General features: G+C 42.8%; 1 protein-coding gene across 5 annotated transcripts in view; it reads left to right on the top strand.

Annotated features, from left to right (window-relative positions):
* The window catches only part of MYOF (myoferlin), a 145,208-nt gene that overhangs the window by 71,115 nt on the left and 58,391 nt on the right, over positions 1–15,702 (top strand). For 3 of the 5 annotated variants that reach the window (XM_036027003.1, XM_028511720.2, XM_036027001.1), the window contains exons 17-23: positions 576–614; positions 1,888–2,012; positions 3,344–3,460; positions 7,766–7,943; positions 9,201–9,325; positions 12,580–12,686; positions 14,859–15,051. In XM_036027003.1, coding sequence (XP_035882896.1) covers positions 576–614; positions 1,888–2,012; positions 3,344–3,460; positions 7,766–7,943; positions 9,201–9,325; positions 12,580–12,686; positions 14,859–15,051 — 884 coding nt within the window. The remainder of the gene's footprint in view (positions 1–575; positions 615–1,887; positions 2,013–3,343; positions 3,461–7,765; positions 7,944–9,200; positions 9,326–12,579; positions 12,687–14,858; positions 15,052–15,702) is intronic. The other 2 variants (XM_036027002.1, XM_028511722.2) reach the window with 1 other exon arrangement.

The raw sequence follows: 15,702 nt of genomic DNA, 5'->3' as shown, positions 1-15,702 counted from the left end.
GGTAGTAGTAGCCATTCATCCATTAAAAACAGAAACTTACAGTTTCACCCGCTGTCTCTGAGGTCTTTTCTCCTTGCGAGCCCTGCGGACCGTCTGTTACAGGGTCTCAAAAGAATAGCAGGCAGCAGGCATCTCCCCCAAAGAAACAAATAATGAACATAAAATACAGGCCTTTGCTTATGTGGCCTCAGACTGCATTAACTTATATTTTCTGGCATTGGTCCCAGCTAAGCCAGACATAAGACAAGTAAATGTTTTATTAAAAACTCGAAATGTTGGCACCATCACCAGGCCTTCTTTGAGGGTGAGAAGCTGACTCTTCTCAGACACCTGGTGGCCCTGGGACCGGAGAGATTGGGTTATTTCATGTAGTCACAAAGTATTGAGCCATTTTGCATTTAACCAGTGAGATTTGTGTAAATTACAGAAGGGTCTTGTGGCGTGGGTCTGAATTTGGGATTTTTCTGTTGTTGCTAAACCACTTACCTAGCACTGGGTTTGGTTCACGTTATCAACGTCTCTTTTATAATGCTGTGTTTCTTTTGTTGTTAACCAATTGTATTTTTACTATGTAGATTTCTCATCTTCGGGATCTGGGGCTGCGCCATATACAGGTTTATGCTTTGTGATTTTGTTCTCTTCTAAATCTTCCTATTTACTATTGTCTTATTAAGATTTTATCAGTTGGTTGCCTTTAGAGCTTTTTTTTTTTACCTTGTGCTGTCCTAAAATAATGTTTGTGTTAGTGCTGTGTGGTTGTGCTGCATCACTCAGCTTAAAACAAGCATGCTAACCAGGCATTGCTACATGTCTCGTGTTTTCACCTAGCTGCAAACCATCCTAGTTGGCTTCATTGTAAATAACTGTTTGTAAGATATAACTTTTCTGTTATTGTTTATATTCAATACATTGAGATAGGGGGCACTAAATCAATTGGTTGAAATGTATGAAATAACTTCCCCCCACTTTCAACATGGCTCTCTAGGTTGGAAGATACTGTTTTCCACTTTGTGCCTTGAAGGTCTTCCTCTCCCAAATATGAGGGATTGTAACCTGTGCTTTGGTTTTTCGCAGCTCTTGCCATTCTTTGCAAGTTTGCACAACACTTTCACACTTGACCATCACAACTCTCTCAGGGAAGATGTTATTCCCCTAATAGATGAGGCTGCTGAGGTTTTGAGAGGTTTACCTTCTATCAAGCCCATGCGGCTCTTACATTTCCCCGTATTTACCCACAATCTCCTTTGACCCCTGCTATTTTCTAACATTGCCCTAAGTGCCCCTCATTGGGGAGTGCTCTTGCTAAGACCAGATTGCGGAAATAAGGAGCATGTTGGTTGTTCCTCAGAGACAGAATGTAGTGAATGGGGACTTCATGATGCTTATGAATATCCTATGGTGTTATAACTATAGGCAGTTCATTGTTACATATACACACTTTAAGTCTCATATATTTTAACCTGAGACTAAATGACATTTTTGGGGGGACAAAGTTAATCTAATATACATCATTTAAGTGACTTTTCAAAATAATATAATTTTTACCCCAATTGCCAATGACATATTTAATATGGTGACAATTATAAACTTGCAAAAAATGTGAAGATCATCTTGAAAGGCTTTTTATTCTTTCATTTGAATAACATTATCTTTTTTTTAAGAATAACACATTTACTTGAACTGTCCCCAAATATTTCTAGTTTAATATTTTATAGTAGTAAGGCAAGGGAAACATGGCCCATCTCACAAGTGCCTGTGACTCCCACTAACACAACTAACTCACCACGCGGAGGAAGACAGTCTCACCCAGCTAACTAATAACTAATGTTTATTTCAGCAGATTAAGTGTTAAACAGCCTAAAATCTAATGATGATGTAATCTCTCAGCAAATACAGGAGAAACAGAGGTGGGCTTTATCCCCACATTTGGACCTTGTTACCTGAACCTTTACGGAAGCCCCAGAGAGTACACGGGATTCCCAGACCCCTATGATGAGCTAAATACTGGGAAGGTGAGTGTCTCAATTAAGGTTTGTTATTGATGAGCACTGTTGATGAGATTCCTTCTTACAATTGTTGTAATTAAGTCTCATATTTAAGAGACCTCCCCCCACACAGACCTACCACATAACTGATCAAGCGTTGAGGGATAGAAATCTCACACTCCTCAAGTCTTAGAATACAGGAATAAGGCCCTGACTGGTGTGGCTCAGTGGGTTGGGCATTGATAATCCTGCAAACTGAAATGTTTCTGGTTCGATTCCTGGTCAGGCGCCCGGTTGCCACCAGATGGGGGCGTGCAATAGGCAACCTGTTTTCTTCCCTCTCTTTCTCCCTCCCTTCTCTTCACTCTAAAAATAAATAAGTAAAATCTATTACAACAAGAATAGGAAAGGACCCTGGAGGTCATCCGATTTGGTCATTGCCGATGCCTAGCACACCCATTCCCCTACTCCCACACTTAGAACAGGTGTCAATAATCAGTGCTTACTCTCTTTGCTAATAAGCAAATGTGCTGCCTCAGAATTCGGTTCAATGCCTTGTGCTAGGAATTTACCAGATTTTTGGAGATGACATGGCTGATGAAACTCTTTGCTACCTCTGATCTGATCCAACCTTTTTATTCTGTATATGAGGACATGGAGGCCGGAGATGGGAAGTGATCTTTCTAGTACATTAGAAGCTGAAGAATATCTTTTAGCTAGCTCCAAAAACCCAGAAAGGGACTGAGGTAGACAGAAAAAGCCCAAGAAGGAGGAAGGCAGAGGGCTGGCTGTGGAGGTAGGAGACCTCCCTTCCTCACCAGAAGATTCTGTTGCCAGCGCTGCTGGGTATGGTGGATGGGGGTGCAGGGGTGGGTACCTGATATTCATCCTCACACTCAGCTGCACCCAGAACATCTTCCTCCTTTACTTCCTGGACACTGTGAGGCTTGCCGTGGTTGCCAACACAGCAGCCCTTCTGTTCTGTGAAGAGAAGGAAAGGAGCCAAGGTAAACACAGAGCTGCTCTGCTGACATGGGGTGAGGGAGACTTCAGTCCCGTCCACTGCCAACCCCCAGCCTCCAGGAACCCCTGTGGATCTTTAAAGGCCTCTGACCTCCAGCGTGGCTAAGATGTCTTTCAGTCCCGGCTCCCCTGGCTCTCTTTGGGGTGCCCCCTGAAGTCATTGGCTTTTGTTTCTGTAGATACCAAACCTAAATCCAGCTGAGAGAGTTACTGACTGGTTCATTTTGGACTGTGGAAGGGGAAACTTTTTGTAGCTGGACTAGCTGGGGTGGAGAGACCGTTCTTTTTGCTGCTGTTTGTGCCTGGAGGAATAATCTTGTGTCGTTGCCTTTCAGGGAGAAGGAGTTGCCTACAGAGGCAGAATCTTGGTGGAACTGAGCACTTTTCTTGAAAAGACACCACCAGATAAAAAGCTTCAACCCATTTCAAATGATGACCTGCTGGTTGTTGAGGTAAGTGTTGGAGTGAGGATGATGCTTAGTACAGAAAAGGGTGTTTTAGAGGATTGGTGGGGGGCTGGCTGGGTCTGGCCTGCATGAGCCAATCAATAGGCCTGAAGGATACGTCCAGGGACTGAAGAGTGAGCTGTGGCAGAGCTGGAGAGAGGCCCGAGTCACAGCGAGTGCCCTTCAATGCCCTCTGATCTTTCTACAACAGCCCACCAGGGTTGATGAGACTTGTTTCATCACCAGGTGTTAGCCACGTTTAGTAAACAGAGCGAAGATGGCAAGTTGGGCAATTTTCTTTGATGTACAGTCTCCTTGACCCTTAGTGGTCTATGCCATGTTGGCTCACAGCCACCTTCAAGAACTACAGTGTTATCTGCTACCCTTTATCCTGCTTGACAAAAATCACCCCTTCCCTAAATTCACTTCTGAAACTCCACCCTATACCAGCTCCATCTGCAAAGTGCAGTGTGAAGACCCAGAGTCCCAAGGCCCTAAAACGGAAGGAACTGCCCAGGAACGCCCATCCGTGTCCAATAGACTAATTTACATGCCTTAACTGTATTGCAGGCAGCTGTGCCCCAAAGGGGTGGGGTGGCTAACAAAAGCTGGCCTCCAGACTTCCCTAAGTGGTGCTGATTGTTCCTTTTTTCTTTCTACTCCGTGTGCCCCGAGGGCACGGGGCAGTGGGAAAGAGCTGGGGGGAAGGGCAGAGTTCTCAGGTGCACTACTCCAGGACAGCTTGCTCTGGGGCAGGTAAGCAGATGGTAGGGGTGCCCCTTTTGCAATCTGGACCTGCAAAGTGGTTCAGGGAGTGGTTCCATCTTGAGCAAACTTTCTCACAGTGTGTACCTACTCTTTCGGGGGGTGTAGTGATGGCCAGAAGCCTGAATTAGTGTCTCAGGCCAGAACCTCTCAGGTGAGTGTCCTATCAGGACTTCTGCAGGTGACTCAAGTTGTTCATGGGGAAATCCAGAGATTTCCAATGGAATCCTGGCCCTGTGGAGGTGTGTGGGCAGAGCCAACCACCTGTGTCCTGCAGCCCCTGCATGAACGGATGGCTCCATTAACTGATCACTTTTTTTTCTTGGCCCTGACTCAGCCCCAAATTATGTTTTACATTTTTGCTCCTTCCCTTCTCTGATACCATCCAAATGATTTATAAAAAAAGAAGTTACGCTGTATATATAAGTTCTGACTGATACAAATAATATCCTACTTTGTTATTTTCATACAATTCAAACCAAATCCAGAATTTCCAACAACATTCCTGAACCATGGATAGTTTAGGGGCCTTAGTTGTGGAGTGTTAAGGGGATTCCTAACAATTGACGAAATTCCCCCCAGCCCCTCTCTACCAAAGTGACAGTAGACTAAGGTAGGGACATTTTTAAATTCACAATATTGGCAGAATCTTGGGAAGTGGGACCCAGATATATTTTAAAGCTGTTCAGGTGATTCAACATGCAGCTAAGGTTACTAACCAATGTTTTAGAAAGACTTCCCAAAAATATCGTGACTCAAAGGGTTTCTGAGGAAATCCTGCTGGAGGTTTCAATTATACCATGTTGAAAATTCCTTTAACCAAAATTGAGATTTTGTAACCATGGGATGTCCTAGGGTTCCTCAAAACAATAAGCTGTAGTCACTGTCAGACATTCTTAAAAATTAAAGATTGTGAAGACGTTAAAAATAGAGTCGCCGTAGGATCCAACGATCCACTGCTGTGCAGACACCCGAAAGGACGGAGAGCAGGAACGCAGACAGACACTTGTGCCCCGTGTTTGTATCAGCTTTGTTCACAATAGGCAGAAGGTGGGAGCCACCCACGAATCTGCTGACAGAGGAATGGATAAACAAAACGTGCCATACGCACACTGTTAAATTAATTAAACAAGGAGGCCATCAGACTGAGGTGGCCCTAATGCCTCAGCCCCCTATATAAGCAAGCAATGCCTAAGCCTGTACATGCCTCAAAGTTAGGACATGGAAACCAAAAAACAGCGAATTACAAATAGCCAATGAGGCTTTTCCCAATAATGCAACCACTTAAGCTGTGACCAGTCAAATGACTTCCTTGCCTGCCTTCCTCATTTGCTCTATAAAACTTTTCCCCTTTCTCCTGTCAGTAGAGCACTCCTAACCACTTCTGGCTTGTCGTGGCCCGATTCTATCATAGATGTGGGATCAAATAAACTTAAAAATTTTGATATGCCTCAGTTTATCTTTTAACAATACAATGTAGTGTTCAGTCTTAAAAAGGAGGGAAATTCTGGTATATGCTACAATATGGCTAAGCCCTGAGGTCATTATGCTAAGTCACAACAGGACAAATTGTGTTTGATTTCACTTACATGAGGTGCCCAGAGTAGTGAAACTCACAGACACAGAGAGTAGGTGGGAATGGGGAGTTGGGGTATGATGGGTACAGAGTTTCAGTTTTTAAGTCAGAAAGAAGTCTGTGGATAGATGGTGGCGATGGTAGCACAAAATGAGAATGTACTTAATGCCCCTGAATTGTACACTTAAAAATGGGTGAGGTGAATGAATTTTACGTTATGTGTGTCTTATCCCATAAAATAAATTTCAACAACTGGTAATAAATAGTTGTCTGAGTACTTCTGTAAATGGATGACCACATTCTTGCATCATACAGGTCAGAAGACCCAGCCATGATTGTGATTCATGTTCTAGAATAAAGGCTGTGGTATGGATGAATAAGGAAGGAAAGAAAAATCAGTTAATAAATATCCTGTAAGGATCAAGTTATTTTTATTAGCCTCCTAGAAGTGAAAGTTATCACTACTTTACTGTTTAGATAATGGTACCCAATTAGCAGCAAGGCAGCAATGGAAAAAAAAATAAAACAAATACACCAAAAAAGTCATCATATGCCAAAGTTTGATAGCCACATGGCCTCCAAATCTTAAGTTGAAAGACTACAGAGCTGGGAGTTCCTTCTCTAGAGGCTTTTGAACTAAACTTACTATGGTGAGAATTTGTCATGCAGTTTGAATATTGTTGCTCATGGGTCTCATGAGTTCACCAGTGGAGCACACAGTCAATACGGCTGCACTATGGCAGCCACTGGTGTTCTCGCTCCCAAGCTGGGCCAGTGTGTGCAGAGACTGGGTATACCAGCAGGCGTCCAGAACAAACTCTAGATGTGGACAGTATTAAATGGCAGAATGCCTAGGACATGATCAAGTACAGCAATTTAAACCATGGTATTGCTGCTCTGTTTGACTAAAGAATGCATAGTAGGGATATGATCCACAAAGAAGGAAAAAAGTAAGAAAAATAAGTAAGAAAGGGTTTAGGACCGGATTTGGATTGAAGATTTTACGTGCTCAAGTGAAGGAAAATTTCAAGAACTTCTGGTCATTTTTCCTAGACTGATAGATACTCAGTGTGGTCATTGTTGGCCGTAAGTTCAACTCCCTCACACATACATACACTCAGTAAACCAGTAATGAAGGAAGGAAGGAAGGAAGGAAGGGATTGTTTTTATTTCAGAAAAATAAATTCACCTAATTTCATGTATCTTTAAATTTGACATTAAAAGTTTTTATTGTTTCTGATTAGAAAACTAATGCTTAAACAGTTCAAACAATCAAAAATGTATAACTTAGAGAGTAAAGTTACCATAGTCTTTTTATATGCCCCACCATTACTCTTAACAATTTGATTTATATTAATCCAGACTTTCTTCATGCATATGCCAATATTAAATATATATATTGGCCTTGCCTAGTATGGCTCACTGGATTGAGCACTGGTCTGTGAACCGAAAGGTCGCTAGTTGATTCCTAGTCAGGGCACGTGCTTGAGTTCCGGGCCAGGTCCCAGGCTAGGGGCGTGTGAGAGGCAGCCAACAGATTGATGTTTCCCTCCCTCTCTTTCTCCCTCCTTTCCCCTCTCTCAAAAAATAAATAAATAAAATATTTAAAATATATATTGAATGGGTTCATTTTTAAATACCCTTTTCCATATTTGCACATATGGATCTATCTAAATATTTTATAAACTTTCATTCCTTTATATGGTTGTATCACAGTGTGTTTAACCAGGAGCCTATCAATCGATATCTGTGATGTTTGCATTTTTTCCTCTATTTCAATCAGTGCTGCAGTGAACATTCTATCTTGGCCCATTGGTATGACTACAAGGTTAAACTGCTAGATTCAAGAACATCCTTCACTGGATTTAATTCAACACTAATTATGTTTGGAATTATATTCTCTAGAAATCTACATGTAAATTAGAGCAAAAGGAGTTTCCTTGAACCTTATGTCTGCTCGTACTTGACAGAAATATCAGCGGCGGCGCAAGTACAGCCTGTGCGCCGTGTTCCATTCGGCCACCATGTTGCAAGATGTTGGCGAGGCCATTCAGTTTGAAGTCAGCATTGGGAACTACGGCAACAAGTTTGACTCAACCTGTAAACCTCTGGCATCAACCACTCAGTACAGCCGTGCCATATTTGATGGTAAGACTGACATTCTCTCCTGTACACGTTTAGAGTGGGTGCACCACAGGACAAGGAGCATGCAGGGTATTCTGCCTCTGGCAGCTGTTATCTCTAGTATATGCTTAGTGGGGCGGGCTGGGGGACGGGGGTTGAATGGGGAAGAGAGGTGGCTGGAGCTCAGGCACCCTCAAGACTAGTCAAACCAAAGAAGCCATGTGTCCTGTGCCAGGGGCTGAACCCCCATGCCCCATCCCATGCCCAAATTTAACACTGGGTCTGTTTCGTAAAGTCACAAGATGGCAACTTGCTAAACCCTGAGCTGCCTGAAAGCACCTCCTGCCTGTTCCCACCTCTGCCCTCCCAGGCCCCCGTCACTCAGACTGAGCCGTTGAAGTGTATGGGGCTCAGGCTCGGGGCCTGGAAAGTCCAGCTTCTGGCCTTCGCTCTGTCACTTCCCTGCACTATGACCTCAGCCACATCCCTGAATTCTAACCCTCAGTTTCTTCATCTTCTTCACAGTTGCTGTGAGGGTTAGGTAGCTGTATCTGAACAAAGATGGGTGAGAAACAGTCCCTGCATTTAAGGAGCTTGCACTCTAGTGCATAAAATAAATGATAATAGGGAAGAGTATGGAAATACTGTCATAAAAATATTGACAAATGATTTGAGAGTATAAGGAAGGGAGGGAGAAATTCTGATAAAATGTTCCAACAGTTTCATATAGTTTTTACCTAATTTTTGTAAAGCAGTGCTAAATATAAAATGTGCTAGAAAATGTTGGCTAATAATTCTTAATCACTTTAAGGTTCTAAGTAATACCAAATCCCATGTATCCAGCTAAAGCTTTTAAAAAACAGAAAATTCCTTTTTCTTGCCCCACTTCCAACAAAATATTCATTTAAAATAGCAGTTTTTAGGGACAAAACGTGCACTCGAATGTGCAGTGCTCGCTGTACTTTCTGCTTCCCTGTTAGGTGATCATCAGTGATGTTCAGACACGTGATCCTGAACCACTAAAAATCCTGAAGATTGTTTTGTTGGGTTTACTTGGGTATTTTAGAGAGTTTTTCAAAACTGGCTGAATGAATAAGAACTCTCTCTCTCTCAGTTGCTTAAATGAATAAAATTGAAGAACCGAACCACCCCAGACCATTTCTCAGTTTAACAGTTATTGTATTACATATAATTAAACAGTAGCCCAGTTTGCACATCTCTTTAATGAACATGCTTATTTTAAGTGTCCAGTGTTCGCTGACCCTCAGTGTTCCACACCAGGGAACTACTATTACTACCTGCCTTGGTCCCACACAAAGCCAGTCGTCACCCTGACTTCATATTGGGAGGATATTAGTCATCGCCTGGATGCAGTAAACACTCTCTTAGTCATGGCAGAACGGCTGGTAAGTTTATCTTTGCTACATTTTCTCTTCACCAGACAGTGAATTATATATTAGTTAGGATGCAGGCTAGGCCACCATAACACAAGACCTCAGAAGGTAGTCACACGTGAGATAAAAGCAGTTTCTTTAGTTGTAGCAGAGGTAGGTGATGCAAGGCTGGTGTGGAGGCTCAGTGGTGTTAGGGACCCAGGCCCTTTCCCTCCTGTTGCTCTGCCATCACTAAAGAGTTGTCAGTGCCTGAGGAAGGGGAGAAGAGGGGGAGAAGATGACATAGGTCTTCCCTTTGAAGGGAAAGACCCAGAAGACACACACTTGATTTATTATATTCACTTTCCATGGGCCAGAATTGAGTCATATAACCACATCTCACCACAAGGAAGTTGGGAAAGGCAGTCCATGTCTGGGCTGGCATGTGGCCAGATAATACTTCTCTGACTATGGAAGAGGGAGGTGGATAGTGAAGGGGGTGTGGGTTGGGGGCAACTCACAGTGTCTGCCACAGTTTGTATATGAATGTGTGTGGAGCATGGTTCATTCCAATAGAAATGTGCAACCCTTAGAGCTTTGCTGCTATAGTAGTAAAAATCTCTACTGTGGGAAGAGGCGGGCTTAGAGGAACCAGAGCCTGTTGCTGAAGACTAGAGGAACTCTCCTCCTTTGGAGGGTGGGGGTTCACTGTGGTATCTGTAATCATCCATCTAGTTGACATTAATGAGAAAGGGAACATAGTTGGGATAAAGATACTAAGTTACTTCTCTCAAGTATCAGTATAAAATCTATCTGGTATTAGGGTTTTGATTGTTAAATTAATTTTTTTCTAAGATTCAACCTCTGTCAGGGCTGGAGCAAGATATGTGGGGTCCTGAAATATACCTGATCTAAGACTCCATGGGAAAATCTAAAAATACTGTTTTATGGTGTAAAGACAATATTAAAGGAGAATTTTAGATTTAATAAGCAGTGTAGCTGTGGTATCAATTCCCAATCCCTGTAAAGGGGATTGGTGGAGAATTGATCATACCTCTATTCTAGTTATGTTTTAAGTATGAAGGGGAGCAGAGTTTGCTACCCCCAAACACGCCTCTTTGGGGTGTTGATTGTTTTGGGCTGGTTAATTTTAAGAAGCAGTAGACTTGGGAGAAGCTCTGAAACCCAAACCCAAGTAGAAGTTGCCCTTTTCGAGAGAACACTTACATTTGTATGAAAGCCTCCTTCCATGAGGGAGCTTCCCTACCTGCTGGCAGGCTTGCCTTCCCTGAGCAGAAGGCCTGGGCTTCAGTCTGCACGACAGTCTGACCCTTGTTTTCTGTGTCTTTCCTGGTGACCCACCACAACTGAGTCTCCACCCCCAACATCTTCCTTCTTTAGCTGACGGTGTCATTTCAGGTGATGTCGCCCATCGTTTTGGGGAGTTACTCGGTGTTCCCGGCTCTCACCCATGTGTACAGGAGGTGTGCATGTTAAGAAACTTTAATGTGTTTGTCTCCTGCTAACCCGTCTCATGTTAATTTGGTTATGAGTCCTGCCAGAGGAACTTGGAAGTGTAGAGGAGGATTTTTCCTCTCTGACAGGTGTTTGGCATTTTCCTCCCTATTTCCTCTCCTCAGCTTTCTCCATTGACCAAAGTGTTCTAACTCCATGCTAATCAGGACAGAAGGTGGCTTTCCATGGTTAGGGCTCTTGATAATCATGGTGTGTGTTCTCTCAACTTGTCTGTTGGCAGGCACTCAAGGTGACATAGTATGTTCTGGGCTTATCTTGTGCTGTCTCTGTCCCAGCCCTGAAGTCACCATTTCTCTAGGGAGCCCTGGTTCCTGGTAGTGGGGATGGCATGTGAAAAACCAGAGTGCTCACTACTAACTTAGATGTCATTACTTCTAGGCCTTCTAAGTGGACAAACTTATACACATACACACACGTATAAACATATGTGTATTTACTTCTGTATCTATCAACAAACTAAAACCAATGAGTTTATAAGGATAACTCCAATTCCATTGCTAATGCGTCAGGTTTTACTCTGGCCTTCCCCATTTCCATGTTTAGATCTCCATTCTCCAACAGTGAGAAACGTGGCTTTCATTATCCTCAACATACTCAGTCATTTGTTCAATCCTGAAATCTGAAGATAAAACTGTTATTTAAAAAAAAGCCTCATTAGTGTTTATATGTTTATGATTTTTTCTTTCCTTTAAACTGAGTCAAAATATTGTGACGAAAAGTCACTTTGGTTAGTTCAGTTATGTTAGTCACGTGAAATACAGTTAGGTCATTTGTTTCTATTTTATATTCCATTTTCGGGTTCCTTCCCTCACTTTTGTTGGTGTTATTTTATTGCCTTTGAACACATAAAATATTTACGTTGTTTTGTTGATATCAGAAACATCTGAACCTGTAAGAATTTTTATGGGTTTATTTGAACCAAGCTGATACAATTGCTGGGAAGAGAAATCTCAATGGATTGAGGAAATGCTCCAGAGAATGGGAGTTTTGCACCTTATTTTATACATTAGAATCAAAGGAGGAGGAATAAGGAGTGACTTGAAATTCATTTTTCAAGTGAATGAAAAATGGTAGTAGATGGGGAGGGTGCAGAAAGCAAAGGGGAGAGGTAAATCTCTGAGACTGGGCAAAAAGTAAAATGAGGAGACAAAAACTTATTTTACACTGGTGGGCACAGGATCATTGAACAATGAACATTTACAGTACAGAGGTGGAATGAGGAAAAAGAAGTTAATAATGAGGGGTTCTGTGTTCCTGTGTTCCGGGAGATGGTGCCCAGAGGGGTCTGAAAGGGGGGATTACTTTGACATCAGACAGGCTCAGTTAAGGTAAAGATTGACCTTCATCTAGGAAGATACCAGCCTAGGACGTACCATCTGCCATGACGTGCTTTCTGTTAGGGAGTGTTAATTTCAGAAGATCTCATGTGGTTCCTTTAGGTCTCTGAGTTTGTAAGACCACCATGCAGACCTCCCCTGAGCTTGTCAGGTTAAGTATCTGGCTCCTTTTTCATCCACAGTATCAAAAGTCAAAGCTATATGAAAAGGTCATCCAGTACCTAAGCATACCAGTGTTGACTGTATTTTGAAGAAAAATAAATAGTGATAAGCTATGTTGAGCATTATTAAAGATAAAAAAATGGTTTTTCTGTTTGTGTTTTTTTTTTCTTGAAAATTAAAGTTAAACCTTTACTGGGTATAATGGCATAATGCACAATAACCAACTATTTCCTCTTTTTCCAAATTCTTCAGCAATCAAACATAGAAGCTCTAAAATCAGGGATACAAGGTAAAATTCCTGCAAACCAGTTGGCTGAAATATGGTTGAAGCTGATTGATGAAGTTATAGAAGACACAAGGTATATTGATTTTGTGTATCCCAGAATTCCCAGCCATGCTTCCCTCTCTTAAGCCGTAAGACTAGAAGAGCCTCTAGAATTGTCTGTGGTGTTTGCCTGAAAAAATAAACTTGAATTAGACAAGCTTCTCAAAAAGCTGTCCCTGGGAGGAGTCTCTGAATCACCACCAGGAAAAGCTCCACTGTCTGAGTTGGTGCCAACTCTAAAGCAGCCCAGAGAGGCTGAGGCCTAACTCCAGGAAGCAATCCCAGCGCAGCCCCAGCGAGGGGTGGGGGAGGCGAGGAGGGCACAGGGGTGTGCCTCTGCCTCACATCTGTCTCCAAAAAAGGTGACTTCGGATCCCGCAGAGAATGGGATCTGGGATAGGGCATCCGTTTTAGCATTCAGTACATTGTAATTCCAGCATACTTCAGAAACAGCCTTTTTACTCACCCTTTCACTGAATGCCCCGTCAACACTCTGGCTAAGCCTCCTTGAGATAAAACCAGTAGATGTGACTTGGGGAACCAGCTCAGATCTCTGGGTATTTGGAAACCACAGGGGAAGTGATCCGTTCCAAACTCATTTTACATATTGGCTAATAAAGCAGAGGACAGGGAAGTTCCAGAAGAAATGCATATTGAATACTTCTCACAAGCAGCAAGAACCAGAGATACTTTTCCCCATTCTGGGCTAATGCCCTAAGTCTCCCTGTCTTCTTGTGCCTCCTAGTGGTGTAAGCAGGTAATTGACGTGCAGCTGAGGTGAAGGTACTGCTGGGTACCTGTTCACACTGTTGTATTCAGAGAATCTCAGTCAGGGCCCTAAGAGGTCATCTCTTCCAGTCTCCTTATTTTATAGATGAGAAAACAGGTGCAAGGAAGTGAGGTGATGCATCTGATGCCTACAGGGCAACTCCTCTTCCCTCTGCTTGTTTCACACCATCAACATCTAACTACTGAAAGCATCACCTGTGACTTGAGCTAGTGGCCTCTGTATATATATTTATGCCTTAAAGAATCATTTCTGCAACTTAACTTTTCCCATGCATTGTTGTTATTACTAATGCAAGCAAGCAGAAACATTTGGTAATACCTTTCATGGATAAAATGTGAATTTTAAGGTTTGCTGAGGAAAATACAGAAATATCTATTTTCACTGTTCTTGAAAAACCAAATTCATGTAAACTGTTTCTTGAAGAGTTAAATTGGAATCTCTTATACTTCATGTAACAGGAACTTTGTGTTCAAGAGAAGTCGTGCTAGGATTTTCTTCATTTATGAAGGTGGGTGAAATTCAAACCAGTGGAAGTTTCAGGTAGAGACACTGTGAGGAGAACTTCCTGGAATTGGTGACAACCTCACCCCATGTCACCACCAGCTGCCGTGGTGACAGGGAAGCCCTGGCGAAGGAGGCCATGGCCCCAGCTCAGCTGGTCCAGACTTCTCATTTTGAACGGGAATGTGGCTGCACAATTTCCCCTACATAAGAGGTTAAGAGGTTCTTAACCTCTTGAGAGCTCATGGGCCCCTTTGAATGACAAGGAGACAATGACAAGGAAGAAGACAACAATGAGACAATGGTGGCAACATTATTTAGACTTTATTGAGATCTTAGAACTAGTAAATGGTGGAGCCAGGATTTGTACCCAGATAGTTGGCTCTGAAGCCTGTGTTCTTCATCATTGCATCTTACTGCATGTCAACACGAATGCACACTTTTCTTTAAAAGGTCCAGGGATTCACAGACCTCTGGAGGCCCACTCACAGATGACCTGAGGGGTGTGGTCCCTAAGTTAAGAGCCCTTTGGCTAAATGGTCTCTACTGTCACTCCTTCATTTTGTGGGTCCATATGATGATTATATGAAGCAAAGGAGGGGAAGGCCATTGTTCCCAGCTGCTGCTGCTGTTTCCGTCTTCTTTCCAGTGATTCCATGGGCCTTGGGTCAAACTCAAGGAATTACTTTGAGATCTTATCGCTCTGCATTCTTCCTGAGAGTGAGGAGAGTCTTAGCTGGCACACCTGATCAACCAATGCCAGATACAAATCTGCGTCAATTTAAACCTGCTCGTGCTGTGGAGTCAGTTAGGAAACTGGTGTGGTTTCAATGATGGCAACCAAATATAAATGACTTTGACCGTTCTGAACCCTGAAAAGCTATTCTGCAAGCTCTGTATTTTGTTTTGTTTTAGATACACATTGCCTCTTGTGGAGGGAAAAGCTAATGTCACAATTCTAGATACTCAGATCCGAAAGCTGCGGTCCAGATCCCTTTCCCAGATTCATGAGGCAGCCATGAGGATGAGGTCTGAGGCCACAGAGGTGAAGTCCACGCTGGGGGAAATCGAGGACTGGCTTGATAAATTAATGCAACTGACAGAAGAGGTAGGACTTTTAAACTACAGGAATATCACTTGATATGAAAGAAGGATTCTGTGAAATGGTGCAAGGATAGAGACGGCAGTGGGAAGATCTGGTACATTACCTCGGATATTGACCAGATGATGGATGATGAAATCGAGGAGTTACTGGGCTGGGGTGCTAATGGGTGATGGGGTGAACGTCACTGAAATCGGGGTAGAAGAGGAAATTTTGAGTTGGTCATCCTGGAAAGGTCAGAGTGGACAGATTATTATCATAATAATGATACGGTCAGAGTATTTCAAGTAGACTGATAACGTAGCAGATACAGATTAAATGCCATCTTTGGTTAGAATTGGGAAGACCTTGCTTTGGATCTGGATCTACCATGTGTAACCTTGGACAAAATAGTCAGACTCTCTCAGCCTCAGTTTCCCTGTATGAAAAATGGACATAGATGTAGTACTCACTTCCCAGCATTGTTTTGTAAAGATTACAGAGGCTGATGAGTGTAAAGGGCTCAGCACAGTGCAGGGCACCCAGTGAGTGCTGGGTACCTTTTGACTGCCGTTAACCTTTGCAGACCAGAAGAACAAGGGAGTAGAAGACCCCTCTTACTGACCTTCAGAGGTTGGGTAGGAAACTAAAGTATTAGTAAATAGAAATACATTTGAA

This window comes from Phyllostomus discolor, chromosome 5 (assembly GCF_004126475.2).
Source record: "Phyllostomus discolor isolate MPI-MPIP mPhyDis1 chromosome 5, mPhyDis1.pri.v3, whole genome shotgun sequence".
Classification (NCBI taxonomy): domain Eukaryota; kingdom Metazoa; phylum Chordata; class Mammalia; order Chiroptera; family Phyllostomidae; genus Phyllostomus; species Phyllostomus discolor.
Note: the sequence above shows the minus strand (reverse complement) of the source record. Positions and strands in the feature narration are given on the sequence as shown.